Consider the following 27,741-nt stretch of genomic DNA (forward strand, 5'->3'; position numbering starts at 1 on the left):
TAATTTCCTTTGTATTGTCATTCTTTGTAACAATGTACACAGAACGAAATGTCGATACACCTGACCCGTTGTAGCGAGCCGATGCAGCCGCAGATATGAATCCTGATTTGCGTGCATGTGTGAGTGTTCGTATGTGGCTTATTGGCTTTAAAACGGCTGAACTGATTTTTGTGAAAATGTACACAGTAGTACTTTAGGTCTCTGGGAGTGTCTTTAGCTAAGTTGCGTGTCAAGGCACCCCAATAAATACCAACAAAATCGATAAACACCTGCTTTCTCGAACAAGCGGCTCTGGAGCTACATGCGGTCATACTGGTTTTTGGCACTCCCTGGCGCTTTTTCAACAAACCACTGTCCCAACAACCTCGCTCAAGTACGATGCCCAGCAACCCCAAGCCCCGGCAATACCGGGCCATTATGATTATGTCAAATAAATGCAAATTTCCTGATGTTTGTAAAATATGTCATGTATTTTTGCTTTATTTTAAATCAATTTTGTTCTTTTTGAATAATTAACGTTTTCTACCACCAGGAGGCACTAAATATAAAAATTTTACATCATCTTTTCCGAGACTGAAAATCAATAACCTGTGATATTGCTGAGGTTTATTGTATAAATAACTGTTGTAGTGTGACACGCCAAAATAAAATAACATGTGAAAACTGTATCTCAGGTCGCACAATGCAGTTTGTGTTAAACACAGTACTTTAAGGTCTACTGGCTTTTACATACTGTCACTAACAGTAATGTGCGACCAATTTAATATCTTAATCGCATCTGAGGAAAAAATTGTATTGAGCCCTGCCAAGATGAGATGTTCTGGAATGCTTCTGGGAAAGGAATTGCCATGTGTGAGTAACAAAGGTTCGTCGGGGATGATAAAACGTATACCGCAAATAAGTTAGTGAGATGGCCACAGCGCTTGGCTTTCCTTGTGTAGGTTAATTTTGGCATGCTACACCCCCACCCCTAATTCTGAAAGAACAAGGAGCACTACCACAACTATGACATGGCCGTTTATTGATCGTGCGCAATTCACATGATTTGTTCAGCATCACGCGATCAAATTATAAAACAATATGTACAGGTTTTGATGTCTCGGTGACATGGACTTTTTGAGCTCACCGAGACGGGTACTTAAGGGGAAATGATGAGCGTCTTTGCCCGTTTCCATAGAAACCAGCGAGTTTGTTAAGTTTTCAGCATCACTTCCAGACTTTGATGACGCCGTCCCTGGACGAGGTGACGATGAAGCCTTGCGTGGTCTGGAAGGTGGCCACGTCGGTGATGATGTCGTGATGGCCGACGGGAAGCGATTCGGGTCCCCGGCGCGGCGAGTCGTCGGAAGCGCCGCTTTTCTGCTTGCTGTGGATCTCCTGGAAAGACGGGCAAAAGGATACTTGAGGGATTTTGGGGGGCCAACTTCTGTCATTCGGTTTTAGAAGCAACTAAATAAAAAAGTACACATTTTAGATATACCTCACAAAAACAGACCGTGTGCTTCAAATATTTGAAAATGCTTAAATTCTAATTCAAGATTCAAAGTGTTTATTGTCATATGCACAGTAAAGAAGCACGATTTTCTACACAATAAAATTCTTACTTTGCTGTCCGCAGTTGCCGGCGTAATAAAACTGAGAAACAATATAAATGTATAGATAAAAGAATGTTGTGTTTTCAAGGATTGGAAAGTGCTTGAATTTGGGTTGAATGCTTGTAAATGCTTGAAATTGTGTCCATGTTTCAGAACAAGTTTGCATAAAAATGACGCTGACCGGGGGAGACTTTAGGTTCAGAGCTTTGGGAGTGCTAACATTGTTCATATAACACAGACCAAAACGGGAGGGTTTGCAGTCTTTACTCAATAATTACAACGCACTCACGATATTTCAATTTTGTCACCTACAAACAAGACATTAGATAGAGAGATAGATGGATACTTTATTCATCCCCGTAGGGAAATTCACACTTCCAGCAGTATCCTTGTGTTAAAAATAAAACTATAATAAAGTAAAAGGAATATAATACATAAATACCCAATGTAACATGTTGATAAAGAGTATTTAAATAGTGCTACATAAAATACACACTGTAATAAAAATAGTTAATAAATTAACTTATACATTTCAATTGAACAGCAGAAATGAAAAAAGCTACAGCTCTCTTTCTGTATCATCGGAGTCATTGTCAGGTCGCTGAAGTGTCCTTTAATTCTTGAGGAACGATGAAAAACAAAAGCAATTTGGTCAGTTGGCTACCAGTAATTACAACAACACTGGCGCTATTTAGAAATGTAGGGCTAACATTTTACGCCACCTAACTCTCATTTGCGTTTTCTTTCATTAATCTCTCATTCAATAGTAAATATGTGCTTATCTTGGTCATGGTTATCAGACACTGTGGTAGTCGCTATCTTGAATGATCACACAATAGGCAAACATGAGACTAAGGTGATTTGGGTGAGAGCTGAAAACAGTGCAGCTGAAACAGAGCCATTAATGACATAATTTATTTCACATACGCATTAATGCTTACCTGCACCACCTCTGTGCCTTCGATGATCTTTCTGCTGTACAAGACAGACGGACAGTGCAATGCATCATTGGCACCGCCCGCCACAATGTACGATCTCTCCGGGTACGCCAGATCCCAGAACCTGCACCACACAAATTCACAACGCTTTGGTTGAATGTGTGTTTCATAACTTCAACTTTTGACTTCAACTTCTCATCAGACCTGATCCTCATGTCAGAGCCGGCGGTCAGCAGGAGAGAATTGCCGTCGACCAGACTGCAGTAGATCCCGTGCACGCTGTGAGGCGACGGCTGCAGAATGAAATCCGCATATGATTCATTTATCAAATTCAACAAATAGGAATAGTAGAGTTTTCTTTTATTCGAGGATAAAAATGGTCAAATTGAGAAATACAGTCCAAATGCCAACCCAAACCCCCCAAAAGATGGGGAAAAAAAGTCTTTATTTGAGCAATCTCGGAAGGCCATACAAGCAGCTCGACAGAGGCTGCAATAATGATTTCGGCCAGAAGATGGCGTCAGCAAGTAAAACATTTTAAAGTGCGGACACCATCTTAAAAGTAGGCAGATATTTAAGTGTTACACCGAGCCCATTTAAACCCTACTTTTGATTATTACAACCTGACGATAACATAACAATATGGTAGTAAAAACATAATAAAAACACAATAAGTTGTCATCTTGGGAATGCATTTCAAACCCTTAGCCCAATGCAATGGTTAACCAGTAATAATAAGGTAGGTCTCAGGTCAAAAATCTTAATAACCCTGTATTTTTCAGACTAAAAGCCTCACCTAAAAACCCCAGATATTCAAAACTGCACCTTATTTGTGAGACAATCGCAATTTCCTTTTTGTCTGTTTTTTATTTCTCCTTAAATGTAGCACTCATTTTGCTGAATTGGCAAGAGCCTGCAGTTTTGTGAACTTCTTACGTGTGTGCCTATAAGCAGCACTGTTGCACGCTAATGATGCGTTCAGGAACATTTAGTAAATTCGAATAGTTGCCTTTTTTTACTTTGCAGTTAATTGTTGTTCAAAATCTACAATTTGATCACAATATTGTTATATATCAAGATGTTTGGCATCCCCACTTCAGTCAAGTAAAACTTGAACACAAGACATACCAGGGCTTGGTGGAAAATTAGAAACTTGGTGTGTTTAAAACAATATTTGGTTCTTTATATCCTCTCAATTGAAACTTAAATTGAGCCTGTCTTGTCTGCCATGTGTAAGAGAATGTTTTGTTTCCCTTTGCCCATCTGGGTTGTGAAACAAGTGCTGGAATTAAGCAGTTTTTTAGATTTAATCAAAAATATTCTGCGCTGAATTGAGGAGCAGAACAAAGTTGTTTGATTCACGAATGCATAATTCAAATGGACAAGGATCACTTTTATACTAGAAGTGCGGGTTATGACAAAAATAAATTTCAAAGGTAGTCAAAAGCTCCCTGCTTTACACGGCCCTTTTTCAAGATTTCTGTATTTCCTCATGCTGGGGTTTTGAGTTTTTCCTTGCCCTCATGTAGGTTTTAGATCCGGGGGTGGTGTATAAATAGTCTGTACCGCCATTTAAGACCTCTAGTGATTAAGGGCTATACAAATAAATATGACTTGACAAGATGTTCTAATATTAATGTTCCACAAACTACATATATTTAATTATGTTTTTTAGATGCTCTCGTGCACTTTATAGATGAAAACAATATCCTTATCATCAGGTACGCCTTATAGTCCAGAAAATGCAGTAGGTCTTTGGCAATGATACACCACAAAATGGTTTTAAAGGAACACTTGAGAAATGACCAAAATACAGACATTTTTTTTCTTTAATAAAGGATGACAGTTTGCTAAAGCTGATGAACCAAAATTCTGAATATGTCAGAATAAAAGCATCGGTAAATTTACAAGATTTAATTCTTATGAATGAATCTTGAATTTTCCATATTTTCTTCTAAAGTTGGAACCTTTCCATCATTCTAAAGTACAAACTGCGATTCGGGAATTTCCGTTAATTCAAGCAACACATCTCACCTGCATCTCTGAGAGCGGCGGTGCCGAACTGGCCCACAGCGTGAACTTCCGATCCCCGGTCTCCATGTCCCAAATGGACACCTCGTTGTTGCCCTGCACAGCTGCACACAAGCCGGTCGAGTTACAAGGATTTCCACAAAATCGGATAAAAGACACGAGAAAGGGCCCGCCCACCGGCAATGACGGACGACTGGTAGAGCGGATGCATGAGCAGTCGTCGGACACGTGCCCGTGCGGGGTGCGTGTGGTTGGAGATGGGCAGCTGGAAACGCATATCCCAGCAGGCCATGGTGCCGCTGCTCGTACCTGCAGAGAGAACACAGCATGACCAGGACGATAACTATACTAGTCATGTAGTACGTATGGGATGATTTTTTTTATCTGTGCCGTGCTTACCGAGGCAGAGCCAGCACTGGTGCATGTCCACGCTAAAAGAAGTGATGAGTCCCAAGCGAAGGTCGTGACGTAGAGTCCAAGCGTTTGTGTTAGAGCGTAGGTCCCAGCCCACCAGCGAACCGTTGACGGTGGCGTACGCCAGCACGGCCTGAGCGCCAGAGTTAAAATGGTGGATGTCCACTGCACAGCCGTCCTCCTTTAGGTCCAGAGACCTGCAGTCAAGCGCCACAATGTAAATGCTCCAAAGAATAGTCAAGTCAAGTCATGTTTATTTGTGTAGCCCTTAATCACAAAGAGTCTCAAAGGGTTGCACAGACCACAGATTATTGCTAACCAGAGACTATTATGACACAATCCCCTGATCTAAAACCTACATGAGGGCAAGGAAAAACTCAAAAACCTCAACATGAGGAAAATGAATAAACCTTGGGAAGGGACTGCACATGAGGTAATCCCTCTACCAGGATGACCAGGCTGCAACGGACTTTGCAATAACAAATAATAAACAGATATTGTCAACATAAAATATAGGTTATTCGTATGCTATAGAATAGAAGTGTGTTTTAAGATTAGATTTAAACATTTCCAGGTTGCAGATCGAATCTCAGGGGGAAGAGCATTCCATTGGTTATGATTTGACCCCCACCAATACCAACCCCAAACCTCAGTCCTATGTCAGTGTAAAATGATATTTTTGCTAAGGAGAAAAAAAAGAGAGACAACAGCCTAACACTATGTTCTTCTCACAAAAAACTACCTGCATCCTGGATTTAAGAAGAAGAAAACCGAGTCGGGATGCAACGGCTCAATCAAAGAGATTAAATTAAACAATATTTCTGAGGGTTTTTTTTTAATTGATGTAAATATTCACCTGCTCCTGCCTTGCAATCCCTTGCCTTAAAACTGTTGCCAAAATGGAATTGTTAAATGGGCATTCAGTGCAATAGACGGAATAAATTCTACTAAAAGAGCTGAAAAACATGAAAAACTTTGCCCAAAGGGAACATACCCAAGTGGCTATAGTCTCAATTCCTGATGTAATTGGAAAAGCCTGTGTTTAACACAGGACGTCTATTTGCTGATTCTCATGCTCATTGGAGCAACTTTTGTCGGCATATTTATGTGTAGTTTGTTTAAACAGCTGAGTAGAATGTCTGACTGACTGCTCAGAAATCAGACTAGCACAACTGAGGTCTTCGACGCTGAGATGCTATCCTGGCCAACGGCCTCTCAGAAGGGACAACCACTCGAAAATGCCTTGATCAAGCTGAAAGCAGACCTCTACAACAAGTTCCACAACAAGTTCAATGTCCTTAACGTCAAAATGGAAACTACTGACTGAAGACCAGCTAGACTGGATTTATCGGCTCAAGATAAACATTTTTATTTTTCCACTTTTTTGTTATATAAACTAATCTAAGGCTAAATTGAGACAAGATCCAGAATAAGAGGAAGATTGCAAGGCGAGAGGAGTGAGAGAGTTACTGAAAATAAAATAAACTAGATCCGTTTATTAAAATCTAAACAATATACTACACAATTTTGTTTTTTGTGATTTATTACATATAATGCCTCATTATAAAAATCTGATTTTATGACTTGAAAAGTGTTTCGATTGTCAAAAAGGATGGGACCAAAAAAGCAGCGTCTTTTTCCTGTGAGCCTTTTTTCCTCCCGTTTTGTCAATTGTTTATCAAATTTGTTGATTTTGAGTTCATTATCACCTTGTATATAATGATCATTGGAAAAACACAAAATGTCTTTGCTGTGCCTTACGTGAGTATACATTTCTTAAATACTAATTACGTAAATAAAAATAAAGGAAAATGTAGATATTACAAATTAAATTACTCAATTATTGTTTATTCCTTTAGTTCATTTATTATTTGAAAAATGAATGTTAGCTAAAATGTCGTCTTTATGTTAAAGTTTTCTACAGTAATTACCAAGTACAAATAAAATATGTGAATCAAATCTTATATTATATAGTTACTGTAACATTTGGGCTGACCTGGTCTGGAATGGGTGCACTTTAGGCGATTTTGGCGGTTTGTTGGCTTCGACGGCCAGCAACTGGATGGCGCCGTTATCGGACGCCACGGCCAAGTAGTGCGAGCCCTGGCAGAAGGTCAACGTTTTGGCGTGGCCGCCGATGCGGGAATATGTCAGCACCGAGCGGGTGGTGGTGGTTTTGCCCTCCATCTTTTGACTGTCCCACACTTTGACCGTGCCGTCATTGGAGGCCGTGGCGAAGATGGCGTGCTCGTCCGACACGCGGATACGGTTGACGGCTGCTTTGTGCTCGTGGAGGTGGGCCACAAGTAGCCCTTTTGGGTGCCAACCTGAAATGCCAGATACGCTGTTGAGAAATGTTTTGATCTTTCTGGTAAATAGCAGTGTCTGAAATAACGTCTGCCGGGGTGGGCATTTTTTACGTCGGGCGTACAACTTACAAAACGTCTCTGCCTAGGTGGCCGTCAATTTTTTCAAGAAAAAAAAAATCTTTCGCTTTTTTTTTTCCCCCAAATCAAACGTTTGCTTCATTCCGATTTCGAAATCTTTGTTCGGTTTGGAAATTTCGGTTTGTTTGGCAATTTGCACACTCGGCAGCCAATCAGAAGCCTGCATCGAATAACTTCGTCCTTCTGGACTCTCCTGACCGTTATAAGGTCGTCCATTGGCATATCATTTTCCAAAGTAGACGCACAAAGAACACAAAAAAAATGGACAAGCGGTTAGGAATCAAGCCAAAACCTCAGCCCCAGAAGAATTATTCAAAAGAAGCAAAATTTATGGCGCTACATTAAAACCATCGTGGAAAGAGGAGTTCACGTGGCTTGTAGCAGACGACGCAACGCAAACATTGCATGAATGAAGATGAGTAAATACAGGTACATACGGATGGCAGATGGAAAACAGCGATGTCATAGACATGCAATGAATGTTATAAGTAGATTTATAATAAACTTAATTTTAAAGTGTTGTTCTGTTATATACTCTTATTATCAACCCTTAATACTTTGCAACAATGTTTTTTTTTTACGATTAGTCGTCTTATTGCGTTTCAAGTTGTGAAAAATGGGGCAGGCAACTTTATGGCTGGGCAGGCAACTTTTCAGAGTTGTCTGCCCTGGTAACATTTTGTCATGAATATCAGACACTGTATAGTGTGAATAACTTTTTCCCCTTTCCTGAATTGTTCACAAAGATTTCAGATAATCAAACCGATTTTGATATCACACGGAAGCCACCCCAAGAAAATGAAAAAAAAAATGCTGTTAAATTTCAAAGTGTCCTTGGACAAGACACTAAACCCTTAAAGCCCCCGAGGAGCAGGTAGGCGCCTTCCACAGCTGTAAGGGCCATTGGTGTGTAAATGGGTAAATTTGAAGCACATTGAGAAGCGCTTTGGGAGGTCTTTAGCGACTTAAAAAGCGCTATATAGATACATTCCATATACCATTTAACTATTACTTTGTTGGTGCTTTGTGGTATTTCTGTAGTCATATTTTTGTAGTATTACTGTAGTAGTCTTTTTGTATCATTTCTTTAGAATTTTTGTGGTATTTATGTAGTGCTACCGGAGTTGTATTTGTTGCTATTTCTGTAGTAGTATTTAAACTCCTACCACCACAAAAAAAACAGCCTGGAAAGGGATGGGTGCCACCAGGCTGTACTTGCCCAAGACACATCACAGGAAGTGGTACCCCGACAACCCTAGGGGTTAAGGGATCCGTGTACCGTGGTTTCTGGAGTCTAATTTTTGTAATACAGTATAAATGGGCCACATTTCTTAGCGATGACAGTAATCAAATGTTTACGATAATTTGTAATGAGTCTTTTACAACGCTTTGGAGGAATTTTGGCTCACTCTTCTGCAAATTGTTACAAATCTGCCATATTCGGGGGTTTTAGGCATGAACTGCCAGTTTAAGTTCACACCACAGCATCTCAATTGGATTTGGATCCGGATTATGACTTGGCCACTCCACAACTTTCATTTTGTTTTTATGCTTTTTTTTGTGTTATTTGTGACAGCAGTGGTTTACGCCTGGGAACTCTCCCATTTTGGCCAGCGTCTTTCTTTTAGTGGACTCATTAACACTGGCCTTAACTGAGGCCAGCATGGCCTTAATTACTTCATTATTAGTCACTTATTTTTTCACATAGATCTAGATAAGCCTTGGGACAGATAGCTTTTGATTTATTTTGCCTTACAAAATCCAGTTTTGAAATGTTAATTTCACTTATTGTTTCCTTGGGTTGTCTCTGTGTGATATTATAATTGTTTTCATGATCTGAAACCTTTAAGTGACACATATGCAAAAAAAACCTCAGAATTCGGGAAGTGGGAAAATAGTTTTTCACAGCACTGTATATCTTTTATATATATATTCTCAACTACAGAGCATCTGATTCAAAGTTGCATGCTAAAGTTTAGGGGAAAAAAACTCTTTGTACAAGCCGCCCGGATTTTAAGCCGTAGTCTCAAACGGCCATAAAAATGAACTCATTCACGTCTATTTCTTACATTTAAGCCCAGCACATGTTGGCCTGGAGAGCTACGGGCAAGTACCAGGCTGTACTTAGACACAGGACATGAATGGGTGCCCCTATGTTCCCAGTATTTAAGGGGAACCAACCAACCAACACACCTGGTGCACACTTTTAGCTGTGTCGTTTTCAGTTTTGCTTCGAGTTGTTTACGTTACAGATTATGGGATCACATGATCATTCAAGATGGCTATTACAAAACTGAGCACATATTTAGTACTGCGCTGAAAGAAATCCTGAATGAGGTCTGCACCATGCAAAAGGTGAGCTCTATATTTCCTGATTCTGGATGGGTACACCTCTTTCAATGGCCAAATTTAAGAACTAATAAAGGACTTCAAAAACCAAATTTTCTATTTCTCCAGTACCCTTAGAATAAGAAATCCAGTGCGAATCATTAATTTAGCAGGGCCACAAATATATACAGGGATCAGAATGGAGATTTTCATTTTCAGCTGAAATAGCCAGGGTTCAGGGGCCGCTGGCCCCGGCCAGGTCCAGGGCGGAGCCCGGTGGGGGGCTCATGGGGGCGAAGCCCCCCTGAAGCCAACAGCATTTATCTTATTTGCTATGTGAAAATTGCACTAGAATGAATTAAATCCAACAAAACAGAAACCATGTATTTTTTTCAGTTTTAAGATGTTTAAAACAACTGGAGGATTACAATGTTACAACCATCACCATTGTTGTTGTGTTTTGATGATGAAGATGGACCTTGTATTTAGCTACTAATCAACAATATATATGAAAATATATACATTAATAACCATTCATCATTAATTTGAAAATAGAATGCACAAACTGAACATGCTTAAAGAAAATACATGTCATAAATTTTGTTTATCCTGTTCCAAATATTGTATAAACACAAAAGATAAAATCATTTCAAAAATAAATAGATTTATAAATACCTCAGATTGGGATATTCTGTCACACAGGGGAACCAGTGGTTGACTGCTGCTAGTATTTGAAGTGGAAGGATTTGGAACGGCCAATAATGTTGAACCGGTGGTGTTACGGTTAGTTTCACTGCCGATTTTAAATGCGGATCCGAGTGCATAATTTGATCGCCGGCAAGCTATTTTTGCTTTGTGCTTGTTCATTTTAGCATGATCGATCAGTGCCACACAACCTCGCGTACCATAATTGATCAGATCGACACAGTATAGACACTTTGCTTTCCCTGGAACATCACACTTTGCGATGAACTGGCTCAAAGTTTCTGTAACTTCCTCGATCTTTGCGCCGATTTTAACGTTTACTGTGACAGTCTTCTCCAGCCATGACCACTTAAATTTATTCTTGATTCCTTTATCAATCTCGGAGACAAAAGCCTCGTCTTCTTTTCTTAGTATTTTCATATTTACTTTTTCAAACACTCATTTCACCGTTTGAAAAGATCGGAAGGAGCGCCATGTTTGAGAAAGCCAATGCTCTGAACAAAAGCTCCGCTGATTGGTTATCAGCGAACCTATCGACCAATGGTAGGAGTCGATTTTTCTCGCGATCTCTAACTGCTAACTTGGGGTGATTAAACAGTCACGTATCATACCTCACCCCCCCAAAATATTTTCTCATCGAATTTAGACGATTTACGGGAATGACCTTTGGGGTTCAAAAACAGCGGAAATCCGCGGATCCGCGGAAAATTCTGATCCCTGTATATATTTGATTTACATATGTGATTTTGAATCTTGTGTGCATTTATCAAGATATATTATTTTTAGATTTTGATTATCGGGCCCTGCTGTTGAACAGAAGAGTGTGTTGTGTCACCCTGACCCGAGTGACACGGCCGCTTGCTGGTGTCCCATTTCATCTGGAGGGACCGACTTAGATGCCGAGGTGCCTAACTTGTTTGGGTGTTTGGGCAATTGGGTTGGCCATGGTCCAAAAATTTGTGTGTGTGCTTTTTTGCTTTTTTTTTGTTTTTTCCCTTTTATTTTCTTTGTTATTGTATGTGTTTGTCTTGCTGTCAGTCACCCCTCTTGAGGGATATGACCAAGGTGGATAGATAGATAGATTTTGATTATATTGTGAATATATTTGTGGATCTAAACAAGACATGTGAAAATATTTTTGAGACAAATCTCTCCCCATTTAGGGGTTGGGTAAAAATGAGTTAGTAATATGTAGTAATATGTAGGAAGTTCTTGCCAGTATAATTTAGCAATTTACCTTAATTTTTTTCTATTGCCGATAATGAATGTCCATAATTGATACATATTCCTTGCAATTCTACGTATTTCATAGTGACCTGTTGCTCCTGCCCTCTAAGGGGTGATGCTTCATAAAACACAATACAATACAAACTAATGCCAGCTGCCATTACAATGGGGGAAGAAGAATTGCAATGGCACAGCGAAACCACCAGAGAAGCGTGTCGGTGTCATTTTTAAGCAGACATGCTGAGAAAAATGATAACAATTTCAAGCATATACAAGGAACTAGAGGAAACTTCCACTGCTGTTTAAATCGGATGTATGATTTGTGGAAATATTTTGTGGGTGAAAAAGTTGAAATATCGTGAGTCTTATTTAAATATTGAATAAAGTACTGTCAGAGATCCTGCTTTGCTCCTGTTATGAATTTTATAAAAAATGCTGGCAAAACATGGACGAGCATAATAACTGTTTCCAGACTTCAGCACGGTGTTTTGTATTTGGAGCATGTGTGTTGTGGAAAAGAGCATCTCACTAATATTCTTGAAGCCACCACAAAAAAATAAAGAATAAGTCATCGTATTTAAGGCCGCAGTGTTCAAAATGTAGCAAAAAAGGAGCGGCTTGTATCCTGAAATATGTGGTCATTTGACTATTTTTAAAAAGGTTCATAGCTGATCAAAACTGGAAAAGATGGTCGGGAGTATGGCAAAGCAGCATAGAAGTTACCTGGTGGCGGCGGGCGACTCTCCCACTCTGCGCTTTCCATCATATGCTTGGCCATACGTTCTGCGCTGCACTGGTCACGTTTCTGCTGCACGAGCTGCTGCAGCTCCACCTTGCAAGTATTGAGGCGGCGCTGGTAGGACAAGCCACTAGTTACAGACTGCTGTGTAGCCACCGACAACTGAGCCGCCGCGTTCTTTCTGGACTGGTTTGATGGCCCGTCAGGCACCTGCAAATGATAAAACAAATGCATCTAGGAGGTAAGTTAGGGACTATTTCATCAACAGATACAAGTAACTTTCTCTGCGATAATATTAAAAAAAACTAAATCACAAAAAATGAAAGATTTCCACGTGTTCCAGTCCCACCGTGCTAGCCTGCGGGTTGGCGACGATAGTAGAAGCTGCAGGCTCCTGAGATCCGAACATGCTCTTCCATTCCTCGTTCATGATGGAATCTTGCTTGGTGTGCTTCCTCGCTGGCCAGGAGAAAGTTACAGCAAAGATGAACTACAATTGACAAGTTAAACTTTGGTAGAAGTCAGCTTCTCTCTTGTCTCTGTTCTCAATTGGAAACTTAATTTCTTACAAGATATGCTGCTGATTACGAGTGCTCCCTGCACTTTCATTTACCATATTTTGCAAACCTTTTTGCGCACTTGATAATGAGACGCACCTTCAGATAACATCCATTGTGTGGAATAATTCCATACATAAGGTTGCACCGGACTGTAGGGCCCATGGAATTAAAAGTACTTTAGGAGGTAGGATTGCAGAAATGAATTGTAGAAAAACTTATTTCGTAGAACATAAACTAACTTGAAATTTGATTTAAACACAAAAAGAATTGATTCTTACATGAATGGTTACCGCATTTCATTGTGAATATGCATTTCCAATTTTCTGTATTTTGCAGGTTGTAAGGCGTGCCAATTTTATAAGGCAAACCCCTCAAAATTAGTCCTGTGTATACATTTCTATATATAAAGCGCACCAGATATGAAATCAAAACTACTAGAGCTGGTGTTGCATGAAGGAAATGTGAGAGAATTTAAAAAACGTTTTTCACAGAATATAAACAAACATTAAATGTGAATTCACACCCAAAATGAACTAATCAATTCATAGATGGTTACCATAATATCAATTCATTGTAATTATGCATTATCATTGATTGTATTTTGCAGTCTATAAGGCACAGCGGATTGTGAGGCATTTTTGTAAATTTCTTGCAAATTTGGGGGTTTTGGGTGTGGAAAAGACTTTAATTCAATTATGCTTACTGACCTTTGGAGAAATGTTTGTTGGCTTTTTACCATTTGACTTTTTGAAACATGCTACTGACCTTAGAAATTCCCTAAAAGTTTTTTTTCTCCATATATATATATATATATAAAGAAAATTATATTTAATATTTAATATTTGAACCAATGTGTTTATCACTTTCATAATAGAAATGTTGACCTCTAACCTGAAGTGTTGAATATTACATTATTCAAAAAATGCCAGCATTATGATTATGACAAATGAATACTGAGTTTAAATATTGGTTATGGGCCTCCTACATAATAATCAGTATCAGTTCTGAAAAAAATGATACTAGTAAGTCACTCACCTCGCTTGTCCTCCACCTCAGCTTTGGGCTTGGCAAGGTCTACCTGGCGTCCAGTGATGCCCAATACAGCAAGGTCAACCACACCGTTTTGGGTCGCCTCGCCCAGATGTATCTGCTCTCCCATATTGGCTTTGGCTTTGTTGGATTTGAGCATGAAGTCTCTGAGAGCCAGCAACTTGTCTTCCTCGGCCTCCGTCATTCCCTACATAGAAACAAAAAACATGCTAAAAAAATAATCAGCAAAATACCATGAAGTTATACTATGGTTACACTTTGTAGGATACATTTCAATTTATTCTAGCTTTGGCGTTCACCTGTGACAGCAACTTTTTCAGTAGCTGAGCAATGGCGGGGTCTTCGGGCGCTGGGCACTCTGGGATGGAGCCAGCACGCTTCCTCTGTCGCAGTAACAGGTGTCGAAAGAGGCTGCCGATGTCTTTGGAGCGCAGCGCGTAGTCAAATATGGAGCGACTCAGCGGCTCTTTCAGGACGCTCAGAAGGACCAGCTCCTTATCAATCTGATATGGTTGTTGCCACAAGTGGGCAGAGGACGAAGAGGACAAAACTGATGAGGAACATTTCGTACTTGTTTTTTTCTACCTATAGAATAACTCAAATTTGGGTGCGAATTACACATGAGGTTTTAAGGTAGTGGATTACCATATTTATGGAATGATTGATCATTCAAAAAACATAGCTAACCACAATCACAAAACATTAATCGAATCCGGGACGCGGCGTTGAGAGCTTTGAATCTTAACCACCAGACCAAGATTAACACAAAAAAACTTATCATTGAAATATCACCTGTTTTAAATGTCAGAAAATGATGAAAGAATGTCAGAACATGTGCACTGATTAATATGCTTTACTTCAACTGTTTACAATGATTGAATTGTCTGATATGGCAATGGGTGTGAATGTGGGGTTTGATGTTATCTCAAATTGTAAAACAAATTACCTTCCAGGTTGCCTTGAAAACCCCCAGAAGGCTAGCCAGAGAAGTGGGGGATATGAGACAGACAGCCCGGAATTTAGTTATTTTGAAGCCAGTGAAGAGGCAAGAAGTCCCACTTAACAAGAAACCAAAGTTCAGACCCAGCCAGAAACGAGCCAGGAGCAAGCAGCTAGCAAGGAGCAAAGGACAAAGTCTCTTCGGGTGGGCAACCAAAAGAGTTTTACCCAGGCCAGCCGCCAACCACAGTTAGAGAGTGACCACCTGTGAGTTTATTTATTTATTTATTTTGATTACGTGAAAGTAAGAAAAGTCCTGTTTGCAGTAACTCCAAACGCAAACCCAAAAAGGATAAAAAAGGAAGAGTTCATCCGAGCTCTTCTAAGAAATATTCGCACTTGCACGAGCATCATGAATGAGCTGAATGAAGGTGCGATAAAAAAAACTAGGCCGACAACATTGAGGAATGGACTGGTGCCAATTTTGCCACAACCCACAACATGTCAAGAACCATCAACAGTAGGGAGGGCTGTACAGAATTGTGTCCTCAGTGGTGCCCAGACGACCCATGTGGTTAAGGGATCTGTGATTGGAATTGAACTTTTTTTACTAGTTTACAGTGTCAATAAATGATTCTAATTATGGCCTGACCTACTCAACATTTGTCACTTACAATGCTTCGAGCTGGGTAAAAGTGAAAACAGAATTTTATACCAATCAAATATTAGGAGTAAGCGTTATACACGAATAGATACAGAACTACCTGGATGATGGGCTGTGTGAGGAAGGGATTAAGGTGCGGCATCAGCTTGCAGTAGACGTCAGCCACATTGAGGTGTTGGGCGACCACCGTAATGAAGCCCACAGCGCCATATCGGATCCACAGGTTGGGGTGGCAAAGGAACGGAGCTACGGACAATATTCCAAGAAATTAACGGTCAGTTGAGGTGGTCTAAAAGAAGGACATAATCTTACCTATGTCGGCAACAAACTCGTAAATATGAGGCTTCTGTAGCAGGCCCAGCTGGCACATGCATGTAAGTGCATTGAGAGCTTTGTAGATAACGAACTCTTCCGTGTCGCTAAGGCCTTGCTGGAGTAGCGGCTTCAAAATGGCTGAGCTTTGCCATCCCACGTACGCTGCCACACCTTTAAGCAGTCATACGCAAAGAAAGGGTGAGAGTTAGTGTGGTTCCTAAGCAGGTAGATTGGTTTCTAGGACAGTTTTATATATTCTGATAATAAGAACAATGCACAAATAAAACTTTTTCTTCAGCAGAGATGTTACAGATAACTAAACTTTTTGGCACAGTGAATTATAATAGTTATGTTAAGGTGACAGTTATGACAAAAAAATATTCCCCAAAAATATTGAGAATACCACCAAAAGCAGTCCTTTTTATTGAGAGTTCCATGGGTCATGCGGCCCAAAACCTACTCCCAAGTGGCCCAGCCAGTAGTCCGAGTAGCAAAAATAAAACAAATTTAAAAGATGGCCGAGAGTTTCTCAGTTCACGAGAATTCAAAAATTCCAGCTGTGGATCAACTCTAGTTGGTAGTTAAGATAATCTGATTCAGAGACATTTTCGTTTTTATCGCCATGTTGGAATGTGACTAAACTTATTATTTTTCTTAGAAGTCCAGTCTGTTTCATTCCACTTTTTTTAATCCCTACTTGATACACTTTTCTCATGTTTTCAGATAAAAACTGACTGTTTTCCTATTTGTAATGGCTTGTATCTTATGATAAGCCGGCCAAACAAAACTTGCAGGATTTTCAAAAAATGTCTCGACTTCATAACTCATGCGTTTTTTTTTTCTTACCGACAATGCTGTCAAAGAAGGCGCCACGCAAATGCCAGTCGTTTTTGTCATTAAGGAAGGTGATCATATGCGAGAGCAGCACATCATTGGCCTTCTGACGACCGAAAAAGACGCAGAGTCGCGTGATGCCGTTCTCCATCAGCGACTGCTTCACCACGTTCTCAGAGTCGCTCAGTAGCGTCACCACTTTTTGCTGCACCATCTCGTGGAGCGCCTGAAGCTCTGCACGAGCCAGTTAGGTATTAATTTCCAGAGCTTTGATAAAAAAAAAACAAGTGTTTAACATGCACCAACCTGAGTCATAGTTGTCATTGGTGTGCAGCGTTTCCTCGACCTCCTCGCCACTGGCGTCGTGCTCTGTGCTTATATTGTTCTCCTGCACCAACTCCAGGAAGCGGAGTGCGCTTTCTGCAAGGTGCGCCACGTTTTCTGACATACACAAAAACAACTTCTATCGAGGCTAGGGCGGCAATTTACAATTATTTTAAGAGTTGACTAGTCACCCACTATTTAAACGATTAGTCAAATAAACGGATATATTTTTTTTTCTTAATCAAGCACGGAGTTGATTTAATGTGGGAAATGATAATACACAAATGAACAATTGGTACTATGAAAAATGCATCTGTTTATTGAACATAGTGCATTTTTATTTATTTTTTGTAGGAGTCTGCAGAATCTAAAACTAATTAGGTACAGCGCTCGGTCATTAGAGACAAAACCATTAATAAACCCATGTCATTTAGGGACAGGCAAATAATTACTAAATCAAAATCAAGTAATCATTTGTATCAAACAAAGAATAGGCTCAGTGGCAGCAGATCAGTAAATAAAACATTATTATGTGTATTCAGAAGTCAACTGCAAAGTCTGTAAAAAAACTATTCTCAACAGTTGTAAATAAATGGTTTTAACAACTGTGGTTTGTCGTTTTTAACGTTTTAAAAACTGATGTTTGTTCTTCAGACTACATGCATTTCATTTTGAATACCATTGTCAGGCACAGTCTGGCATAACGCTCAAGCTCTCTTTTATAGCGAAATATACGCTTATAAAACAATGTATGTTATTAAAACCATTTTGGCCTGAACGTTACTTGGAATTCTACCGAGGTGAGTCAGACTTAATTTCGTTTTTCGTTTTCGTTCAACTGTCTGACGTGGTCTTTAAATGTTAATGCAGGGTTGGCCTCGGGAACTGCGTGTCCTGCATGCTTTGGAGTTTATCTGCTCCAATGCAGGGGATTCAATCCACCTGGATCATTATTAAGCTCCTACACAGCTTGCTAACAAGCAAAGACATGCAGGACATGCGGATCTCGAGGACTGGGTTGGCCACCTCTGTGTTCCTGTGTCACCGAGCTACTGTCATCATACACGGGGTCTGCTTTGCAAACTCTGCAAGTAGTCTTTTTATTCACCGTATCCAGGTTAAAATGCTCCCAAACTTTAAAAGTCTTGGTACACTTTCATATTGACGCCACCATTTCTGTATGTTTATGTTAATGCTTGAGACAGACGCTATTGCGCATGAGAAAATCTCAGCAGAGATTATTTTCATGGAGAGTTCTCACTCTGATGGAAAACGTATCAGACGTCAATAGTCGAGAAAGAAATTAACTGTCAAATATTTTTAATATCCATTTTTGTCGACAATTTTAACTAATCGATGGAGCCCGAATCAACGCCGGGCAAAATTTGGTTGAAACTCCTGCAACAGATAACTGCTTACCTGCGTACGCTAACCTGACGATGGTGGCATCATCCTGTGCTAGGTGGGCGATGCCCGGCAAGATATACTCCGGGTAGATATTAACGTCATTACGTGGCACCTCCTTGACCAGTGCTAGCACCTTAGTGAGGGTGCGCACGGCCTGGGCCCGTACACGGGGCACGGGGTCATTGCAGAAGTGCAACAGATATGGCGTAATGCGGTCCAGCAGGATGTCCACACCCAGACGCGGCGCCAAATGGAGGATCAGCTCCAGTGCCGCCAGTTTGGAGTCACACGAGTGCAATGTTTGCAAGCAGGAGGTGATGACAGATGTCAGTACCATCAAGCCTTGCTGCTCCTTGGCATTCACAGTGCCCTCGCCTGCATCCTGGGAGGCACTTAGGGAGCCTGAATTAAGGATCAGTCAATACATTTTATACTTTTTGCTGAGGAACGCTCACACACGGGCAACATCAATTGTGGGTAAATAAAAACGAGCTGCAAAAAAACGTTCTTTTTTTTAAGAGTATAATAATTGGTTGAATTAGTTTGACTAGTAACCATCTAAACTGTCTAAAATGTTTGCAATTCAGTAAGAAAGTTAAAATGACCAATTTACCACAGTTGAAAACAGGAATTATAGAAAGTTTAGTTATTAGTTTGGCCAACAATATGTGAGAAAATGAGTTAAAAAAGATATCAAACAATCTTTATTTTCTATTTAAAAACAGGCAAATTGGTGGCTAAACAAAAGGGGGGGAAAAAAATCAATGGCTTAAGACAAAAACGACTTCCGAGAAAATCCCTTTGAATAAAACATACAAGATAGCCATATACTTTATCATATTAAAAAACTAAAAATAAGTGAGCTTACTGATTTTAATAAATGTAAATATAAACCAAATTATAACAGTTAGGTTCGTATAGATAATTTAAACCTGTTAAGTATCATCAATCATTTTGAGGAGCAATGCACAGCTGAGACAACAGGTCGCAAGATCTTTGACTCAACTTTTCAGTAATAAAGTGCAAAATTGAACAAAATGCAAACATGAATTGCACCAATGAGGAAAAAAAATACTCTTAAGTTCAACACACACACACCAAGTAAATACAGCAGCAGAGTAAATAAATGTATCTTTGCTTCGCTTCAAGTTCTTAGGCTTTAAAACAAAGATTGGTACAAAGTAAAAGGCGGTATGTATGGAAAAAAGACGGAAACCGCGAATGTGAAAAATATTCGACAATATAAAATATATTTGCAATTAAATAAATTTGTCATATTCGTGACAGCCCTATGCACCGATTGAAAACTATGGTTTTAACTTCATTCATTGCCAGTGACGGCTAATAGCCTCAAAGATAAATGCTTACTGGAGTGGTGTTTATTTTGCTTAGGTTCTTGTCAAGGGAACAATTAAAATACCTTAAGATTGAGAAATTACAGAAAAGGGGCAAATAAGAGTTACACATTTGAGTTACTTGAAATAAAAAGGAGGGACAAATCAAATCCCTGTAAGACAACAGTAAGGTTACGCAAAAAAAGAAGCAAAATGATCATACATTTACCTCTGAGGTTGTGCAAAATGTTGTCCAGGTCCTTACGTATTACAAGCACTCTCTCGTCAGCTGAATGGAAAGTGTCTTTGGCAAACTGTGCCATGTAGGGCAGAAGAAATGTGTAGAAGATCTCCGGAAAGGCTTTTCCTCGCTGCTGCTTTAAGTAATCCTCAGCTGCCAAGCGACGTTCCGGTTCACGCTGTACCATCTGAGCCACCTGAGAGACAGCAAAAACGCTGCAATTGAGAAGATCGTCCAAGCTACTGTGGCAATAGGTGAGACGCAGCCCTCACCAGCTCTCGGATGCTGCTGTCCTCGATCTTCTCCAGGACTTGCTCTGTCTGGAATTGGCCTTTGCGGTAAGCTAGCAGCTGGGACAGATCAAACAGTGGGATGCCCTCTGTGAACAGCTCAGCGATCACACAGCCTGTAAAAGACAAAGATGTTGTTTTCCTGCCACAGCTTCTCACCAAAAGGTTGAGAATTCTTGTGCTTCATGATTCAAATTGTTTCAAAAATATATATTTCTCCCCTGAGGCCAGTATCAAAAGATATCTGTCAGTTAGTAGTGATTTTTTTACATGTAGGTTATCATAATGTTATTTTAAAATAAAACTAGCATGAACAAACATGAAAAAGTTTTGTTCCCGCCTACCGTTAGAAAGGGTGTTTCAAAAATGTGATATCCTTGGATTATTAATAATTATTTCAACAAATAAATGTATTTACCTGTACTAACTCACAAGTAGATTAAAAAAAAATTTGTAGTCTGCTGGAGACTGTAAAGCAATATATGCTTCAGCTGGATTACCAACTTGATGTACGATGTGTCTTATGTGGTGCACATATTGAGCATACGTGAAATCACTCACATAATACACATGCTTTTGAATTTTTTCATTCAGATTTGGAAGAATAAATCTTGTATGATTTTTCTACATTATTACTTTTTAATTTCATGTACTTTCTGTGATATTTATATCTCAAAAGATTTCAAATTTTTGGAAACACCCTGTATTTTGCTGCTGTCAACCCATTTTAGGTTCTTCTGTGTCTGAATGTCAAACAGGCCAACCTGCAGAGAAAATGTCCATAGCCTGCTTGAGTTCTCCTCTGCTCCTCTGATTACTGCTGCTAAGGTCTACCAGGGGCGTGTTCTGGTCGCTCTCAGCAGTGAACATGCTGCCGTCCACAAACCGTTCTGGTGCGATATAGCAAGTGCGACGACGGGAAGTGTCAAAGAAGTAGTTGAAGTCAGCGGGGTTGTCTTCGGGAAGGTAGGTAGGCTTGAAGCTTGCAAAGTCGCTGAGCAGCACCCAGTTCCAGCTGGTGACCATCACATTTTCTGTCTTGATGTCACCATGCCGCACGCCAGCTTTGTGCGCCTGGTCCACGGCGGTGAGGATCTGGAAGGCAAGCCACCGCTTCTCGACGTTGTTGAGGAACGGCCTTGTGCTGATACGGTCGTATAGGTTGTCACGCACGTACTGACGGAATAGAATGGCGGCTTTCTCAGTCAATGAAGTCTTCTGAAAGGGTAGGCAGTTATGACAGGAATGCAGGCGGATCTTCAGCTCCTCAAGTTCCTGCTTGTAGCTGGTGAGCGGCAGCGACGGGTCCTGGATGGCAAACACTTTGACCACCAGCATGCCCTCGCGGTGCTTGGCACGTGCCACCTTGAAGAAGCGCGTACTGCCCAAGCTCTTGTCGTACTCATAATCATGGATATCTGAGAAGTAGCTGTCCACCGACAAGATCTGCGATGGGGCAATGCCCGCCAGCTGGTTGCCCATCGCCTCTGCAAGAAGAAAGAGAAAAATTCGTCTTAAGTATGCCAAACATGTACAAAGCAAAGTTACATACCCTCTTTATTTTAAGTCAGCAATTAGGGAGCATTTCGGGAACCAATATTCCAGTGTGACGTCCCACTACTGGAAATCGAGAAAACTCAGTGTAAGTGCAATTGCTAGATATTCAACGAGTAGTTTCAGAGTCAAGCTTTGTGACATAACAGTAGTCCACAAAAGTATTAACGACGAGTTATTGTTAGTTTTTTCCTGCATGCAGTTTACTTGCGTAACTCTTCTAATGTTTACCATCTGACATCATCATGAGACTTTTCATACTAAAAATTATGTTCGATTAACATTAATTATTCAAATACCAGTGTTTATTATTCTGTATGTAAATATAAGCAGTGTTAAGATACTCGTCAAATGCTAAAATTCTAAAGAACTGTCATATGACATCGCGTTAGCATTCCGCTAGCTTGCCGGCTATCTATTATTAGCAACCCAAAGCTTCCGGATGGAAAAATGTCAGGAAGTGATGGGGAAAAATATGTATTACCAACGAAGGCCGAAACTGACGTAGTTCCTACTAGTGTACTTTTAAAGTCACTGAGTAATAAAAAAAATATTAAAAAACCTCTTCAGGAAATGAGAAATGAGGCAAAGTACTGGTTTAAAAACACAACCAGCTGTTGTTGTGATTCCGGGTCAGAGTGCAGCATCATTCGATTCTGAATTATTGTGATATAACTACATTAAAAAGGGGGATTTTAATCATCACTATTAATGGAAATAGTGAAATTGGGTAAAGATGTGATACAAAGTAAGTAACGTTTTTATTAAATTATTTCGAGGGATGATAACAGGAAACGACAAGCTGTCCTTTCAAAGTAAAAAAACAGAAAAGTCAGTGTCCAAATGTCAATACAGTACTGTACACTTTGTGTATCTAACGGTTTAATTCACATCAAATGTAATAAATGTTATTAGTAAATATGTAAAGGAAGAATCTAAAGAATACAATGAAAATGAAAAAAGGAAGAAAAAAGAATGAAGGAATAGGAAAAAGGGGAAAAATAAAAAATAATTAATTAAAGTTCATTATTTTGGTAGAATTAATGAAATCCATTTTTGATGTCATTTGTATTTTGAGGATTCATAAATTAAAAAGTGTAACACCAAACACTCTCACAAGGGGTAGAGGAGTATTTGATTATTTTGGGGCTGTTGTATGATCAGAAAAATATCATGCAAGTGGACATTTTTGCATGAACATTTGTAGGAGGGGAGAGATTTTCTACATTTATTTTTTCACATAACTTATTTTTTTTATTCCAGGTGTTTGTGGAGCAATGGAAAAATGATAGAAAGTGCACCTCAAAGTGTCTGCTGTTAGGAGATTGTCCAAGAGTAGGACAAATGCCAGGAAAACCACACTCCAGCCAAGGGCATCACTCAGCTTTCAGATTTCCGAGCAGTCTCTCTGAACAGGGGGAGTTTAGACACAGCCTACCACCAGTGTGTGCAGCGGTATGGGTGGGTGCGTGTATCCCTTAACCTCTAGGATCATAGGGGCACCATTTCCTGGGGTGATTCTTGGCCCCCCATCCCTCTCCAGGAAAACAAATGTTTCCACCCAGTATCGACCGGGGACCTTTCGCATGTTAGCCTAATGTGCTAACCACTGTAATAATGGTAATAATGGGATGAATAATAGTGCATTGTTACAAAGGTGCAATGACATATATAAAAAGCAGCAATATATATATATATATATATATATATATATATATATATATATATATATATATATATATATATATATATATATATATATATATATATATATATATATATATATATATATATATATACAGGAGGTAGAGCGCTCGTCTTGGGATCAAGGGATCCCAGTTCGAATCCCGGCTCGTCCGTGTTACATGTCGAAGTGTCCTTGGGTAAGACACTGAACCCTTAATACCCCCAATAAGCAGGTTAGCGCCTTACATGGCTGCAAGGCCGCTATTGGGAAATGTGGAGCACATTGTAAAGCGCTTTGGGAAGTCATTGACTTGAAAAGCGCTATATAAATGCAGATCATTTCATTTCATCATTTCATTTTCATTTCATATATATATATATTTTTTCCTCATCATTTCATTTGTCAACTACAAAAAAAGAATAAACTTCAAAGTTTTACAAGATATATTTTTTACAGTTTTGTGATTTCATTTAGAGTTGTGAAGGCCGTGGAGAAAAAGTTGTCTCTGAACCTGTCCTAGTTTTAAGGGACCTGTAGCTCCTACCAGAGGGCAATACATCAAAGAGGTGGTGACCAGGGAGGGAATTATGTTTTATAATACAAATGGCTCGCTACGTATCGCAAGCCAGCAATGTCTTCTAGACTGGACAGAGAGCAGCCGATGATCTTTTGGGCTGTGTTGATTAGTATCAGTATGTTCTTCTTGTCTGCTGCATTCCTCCCGGCATACCACACAGTAATGCCTTATACCAAAATGCTTTCCACTGTGGCTTTATAGAAAGACACCAGCAACTTCTGTTCCAAGTTCCTCCTGAGGAACCTCAGAAAGTGGAGTTGCTGCTGGGCCTTCCCGCCTCAGCCCTGGTGTTAGCGGACCAGGAGACATCAGAGATGTGCATGCCCAATCCATTTTTACCTTTGTAAACTTGTTTTTGCAAAGTAGGTGTTTATATCGTACATCAGATTATGATGTCAAAAGATACTTTTTGAATTTCCACAGCTTCCACGTTCACAGATTCCTTAACCGCCAGGGTTGGGGCACCACTTCCTGTTGTGAGTTTTGGGCAAGTACAGCCTGGTGGCGCCCATCCCTTGACTTAAAATAAATCAAATGTACAAAAATGTTTTTTTACCCACTAAACTTGCAAGCTTGATTTTTCTTTGCGAAACGAAATCTAACATAAACAATTATTTTATGCAAAAACCATGTACTATTTCCTCACATTTTGCATGCTTAAGAATATGGAATTACTATTAACACTCTGCTATAACAAGTGTAAAATATACATGTGCAATAAAATACAATCAACAATATGAATAAAAGATGTTTCTGGCAAAGCAAGTGGGCTCAATGGTACTGTAAGTAATGGCGCAGAACATGATTTCTTTGACAAAGCATGTCTTCAATCAAGACTTAAACCCATCAAGTATTTTGGTGAAAGAACAAAGTAGTTTCAAACAATACATTTATTGACAGTGGATATAATCACACAGGATATCCAACAGGACAGTGCATGAAGAGGGAAAGGAAATAATTTAAAATATGTAGAATGATATCAATATGTTTTACAATAAATGTGAATTTATAAAACACTTTGGTGATTATTAAAAAGACAAGCCAAGTCCTCTTCAGATTTTCATGTTGTCACAGCGCTGTGTCAAAATCCGGGGCACTTGCGTCCTTGTCTAATGCCGAGCTTGTGCTGGGTAGAAAGACCCAACTGTAGGGCACAGTAAGAACAATTCAAACTCAACTACATGATAGTTTTTATGGTGCCGTGTCCACACTTTTAGTGTTGACATTGGGTCATTTAAAGGTGTAGGGTAATTTATGGATATTTATTATGTGGATTTTGTATGATCAGTATTGGGTGAATGGATGCTCCAAACGAGATTTCTTTGGTCTTTTTGAGAGTGACCAAAAAAAATTCTGATCATATTCTAAAACAAATCCTCCATGAATTCAGAGCAGCCTTGAGCCTACCCCACTTTGCAATAAATATTGAAAACCCCAGTGTGATATCTTCCCACTAAAGGACATTGTTGTCTAATGCAAAGGAACACCAGTGCCACATAATCACTGCGTAGCAGGTAGATGCCAGAAATGGCGGCTGATAGATAAAATAAATAGAAAAAACGCCACCCAAGATTTTTTACATAAAAATTAACATTGGTATGATAGTTCATGTAATTTTGCCTGGTATTGAAATCAATGTTTTTTGTAGCACTGGGAAGCACTAAATATTATACACTGTCCCTTTAAGCCAGGGGTGTCCAAACTTTTCAGAAAGCGGGCCATATTCGGTAAGCTGAAAATGTGTGAGTAAAAGAATTCAATGAAAATGAAAAAAGGAAGGAAAAAGAATGAAGGAATAGGAAAAAGGGGAAAAATTAAAAATAATTAACTATAGATCATTGCTTTGATATAACAAAAAGAAATCCATTCTTTGAACGGTCTTTAACAAATTAACTCTCCGTGAAAGGTTTGAAGTGCTTGGCGATCTGTGTCGGCTCCTCGTAGCTCGCCTTTGTGGCATAATCATTTGACCCGCAGGGTCTCGTAAAAAAAGCGCTATTTTGTTGTTAAGCCTCCAATCGGTCCACCTTTTAGCAGCATTCGTTTCCAGTTAGCTATTTATAGTGAGCATGTTTGGTCTGGCGGTGTCTTTTGATATTAATTTTTTTTAAAAAAAAGCCACAGTCTCGTGGCAAATTAGGCAGACAGTTGTTTTGGATTTTGTTGAAAATATACTCCAATTTCCACTTGTCCTGGAAGCAGCCGCTTTCATAGTCAACTTTTTACAGTCCCCATGTCGGAAATGGGGTTGACTAAAATTCTCAAAGAAAGCCAGGGGCAAGTTGGCCAAAGAGCCACTGCAATCATCTGGTGAAATGGTGATTTTTTTTTTGTACTGCAGTCAAAATTACTAGCAGGCCACATATCATGAATCTTTTGACAGAGGCCGCAGGCCAGCAAAAATTTGATCACAGGCTGTAACTGGCCCCACTCTGGACTTATGACATGTCTGGTTTAAGCTATTGATTATGTTAAGGGTTAATGCATTATACAAGGGAGTCTTTCCAAATTTATAATTGTCTGCCTTTGGTGTAGTTAACAAAAACACAAGAGAGAGTAGGTTAATTTTGGTATGTAGAGCAGGGTTCGCCAACCAATTTTAAGGCAGAGATTGACTTTTTGTTAATCAAGGTTTCTGCAGATCCTTGAAAAGTCTAAAAGGCTTTAAATTTATTATTCTAAAGAGAAGGCCTTAATTGGCATTAAAATGTCTCTGATCCAAATTTTTGAAAGTCTTAAAAATGTGAACACATTAATAAGATTTATATTTGTTTGGACTAAAAAGATTTGGTAACATTTATTAATCGTCTTTTTTTGATAATTCACGAAATTCCTTTGTGACAACATCGCGTGACTACATGATGGAACCACCAAAACGGTGATGTGATTTCAGTTAGGCCTTTCAGAGCAAGACCCATTCCAAAGGTCTACCCACAATACACATAGCAACTTCAGACAACGACGTTTATTTTGGACCATAACCGCAAAGTGTACATTTCATGAAAAGTGGCTGTCCGACCAACGTTTTTCGCCATGGCCAAAAGTTGTGCCAGGTAATGTGTACGACGCACAATGTATTGTTTCAAAGAAATATTTGTGTTTTATTTGTTTTGTTTCTTTCAATTGTTTTTTTGTCATCATGGTCTTAAATTTGATTTCAAATGCGTTAGAAAAGTCATAAAAAGTCTTGAATTTTACCTACCTTAAGCTGTAGGAACCCTGTTAATAATTAGTGCAAAGGGCTACCAGTTTGTATGCATTTCTGGAGTAATAACCTATATGCGGAAGCCGCGTGGACCCAGCAGTGGCAGCCGTGGGCTACCAGTACACTCAGTACGGCCAGAGTAAGTCGAGAGCCTTCCCGGCTTAGCATGGTGCTCGTGGCGCACGTTAAAGCTCGCGTTTGCTGACGGGATCTCAAAGACTATTATGCATTACGGCGGTGAAGCGGAAGCTGCACCAAAACCGTGCGCCGGTGTTGTGCCCAAATCCGACTCCCGTACAAAATCCCCGCCCCCTCGCGTGAACGCGCCGTCGCGGT

The 27,741-nt window shown here is 39.7% G+C and overlaps 2 protein-coding genes across 4 annotated transcripts in view; both read right to left on the reverse strand.

Annotated features, from left to right (window-relative positions):
* Nucleotides 1–1,004: 1,004 nt before the first annotated feature.
* On the reverse strand, nt 1,005–22,561 carry pik3r4 (phosphoinositide-3-kinase, regulatory subunit 4). Of its 2 annotated transcripts, none has more exons than XM_088327145.1 (21): nt 22,421–22,561; nt 21,935–22,002; nt 21,147–21,869; nt 20,365–20,498; nt 20,081–20,288; nt 18,530–18,919; nt 17,093–17,227; nt 16,799–17,020; nt 15,950–16,123; nt 15,738–15,883; nt 14,334–14,537; nt 14,020–14,221; nt 12,774–12,883; nt 12,409–12,634; nt 6,975–7,305; nt 4,964–5,175; nt 4,742–4,873; nt 4,568–4,668; nt 2,738–2,826; nt 2,537–2,657; nt 1,005–1,377 (listed from the first exon to the last, which is right to left on the reverse strand). In XM_088327145.1, exons 3-21 carry the CDS (start codon nt 21,862–21,864, stop codon nt 1,207–1,209), a joined length of 4,026 nt encoding a protein of 1,341 aa, XP_088183271.1. In that variant the 5' UTR covers nt 21,865–21,869; nt 21,935–22,002; nt 22,421–22,561; the 3' UTR covers nt 1,005–1,206. The 2 variants fall into 2 exon arrangements, with proteins under 2 accessions (XP_088183271.1, XP_088183270.1); XM_088327144.1 differs by having other exon boundaries at nt 15,735–15,883.
* A 2,597-nt stretch (nt 22,562–25,158) lies between these two features.
* LOC148372536 (electroneutral sodium bicarbonate exchanger 1-like) overlaps nt 25,159–27,741 on the reverse strand; it is a 29,353-nt gene continuing 26,770 nt past the window's right edge. For both annotated transcript variants that reach the window (XM_088327147.1, XM_088327146.1), the window contains one exon: nt 25,159–25,344. In XM_088327147.1, the coding sequence (XP_088183273.1) occupies nt 25,269–25,344 (76 nt within the window). In that variant the 3' untranslated portion in view covers nt 25,159–25,268. The remainder of the gene's footprint in view (nt 25,345–27,741) is intronic.

The sequence above is a fragment of the Urocampus carinirostris genome, chromosome 2 (assembly GCF_059441175.1).
Source record: "Urocampus carinirostris isolate Australia breed hairy pipefish chromosome 2, RoL_Ucar_1.0, whole genome shotgun sequence".
Classification (NCBI taxonomy): Eukaryota; Metazoa; Chordata; class Actinopteri; order Syngnathiformes; family Syngnathidae; genus Urocampus; species Urocampus carinirostris.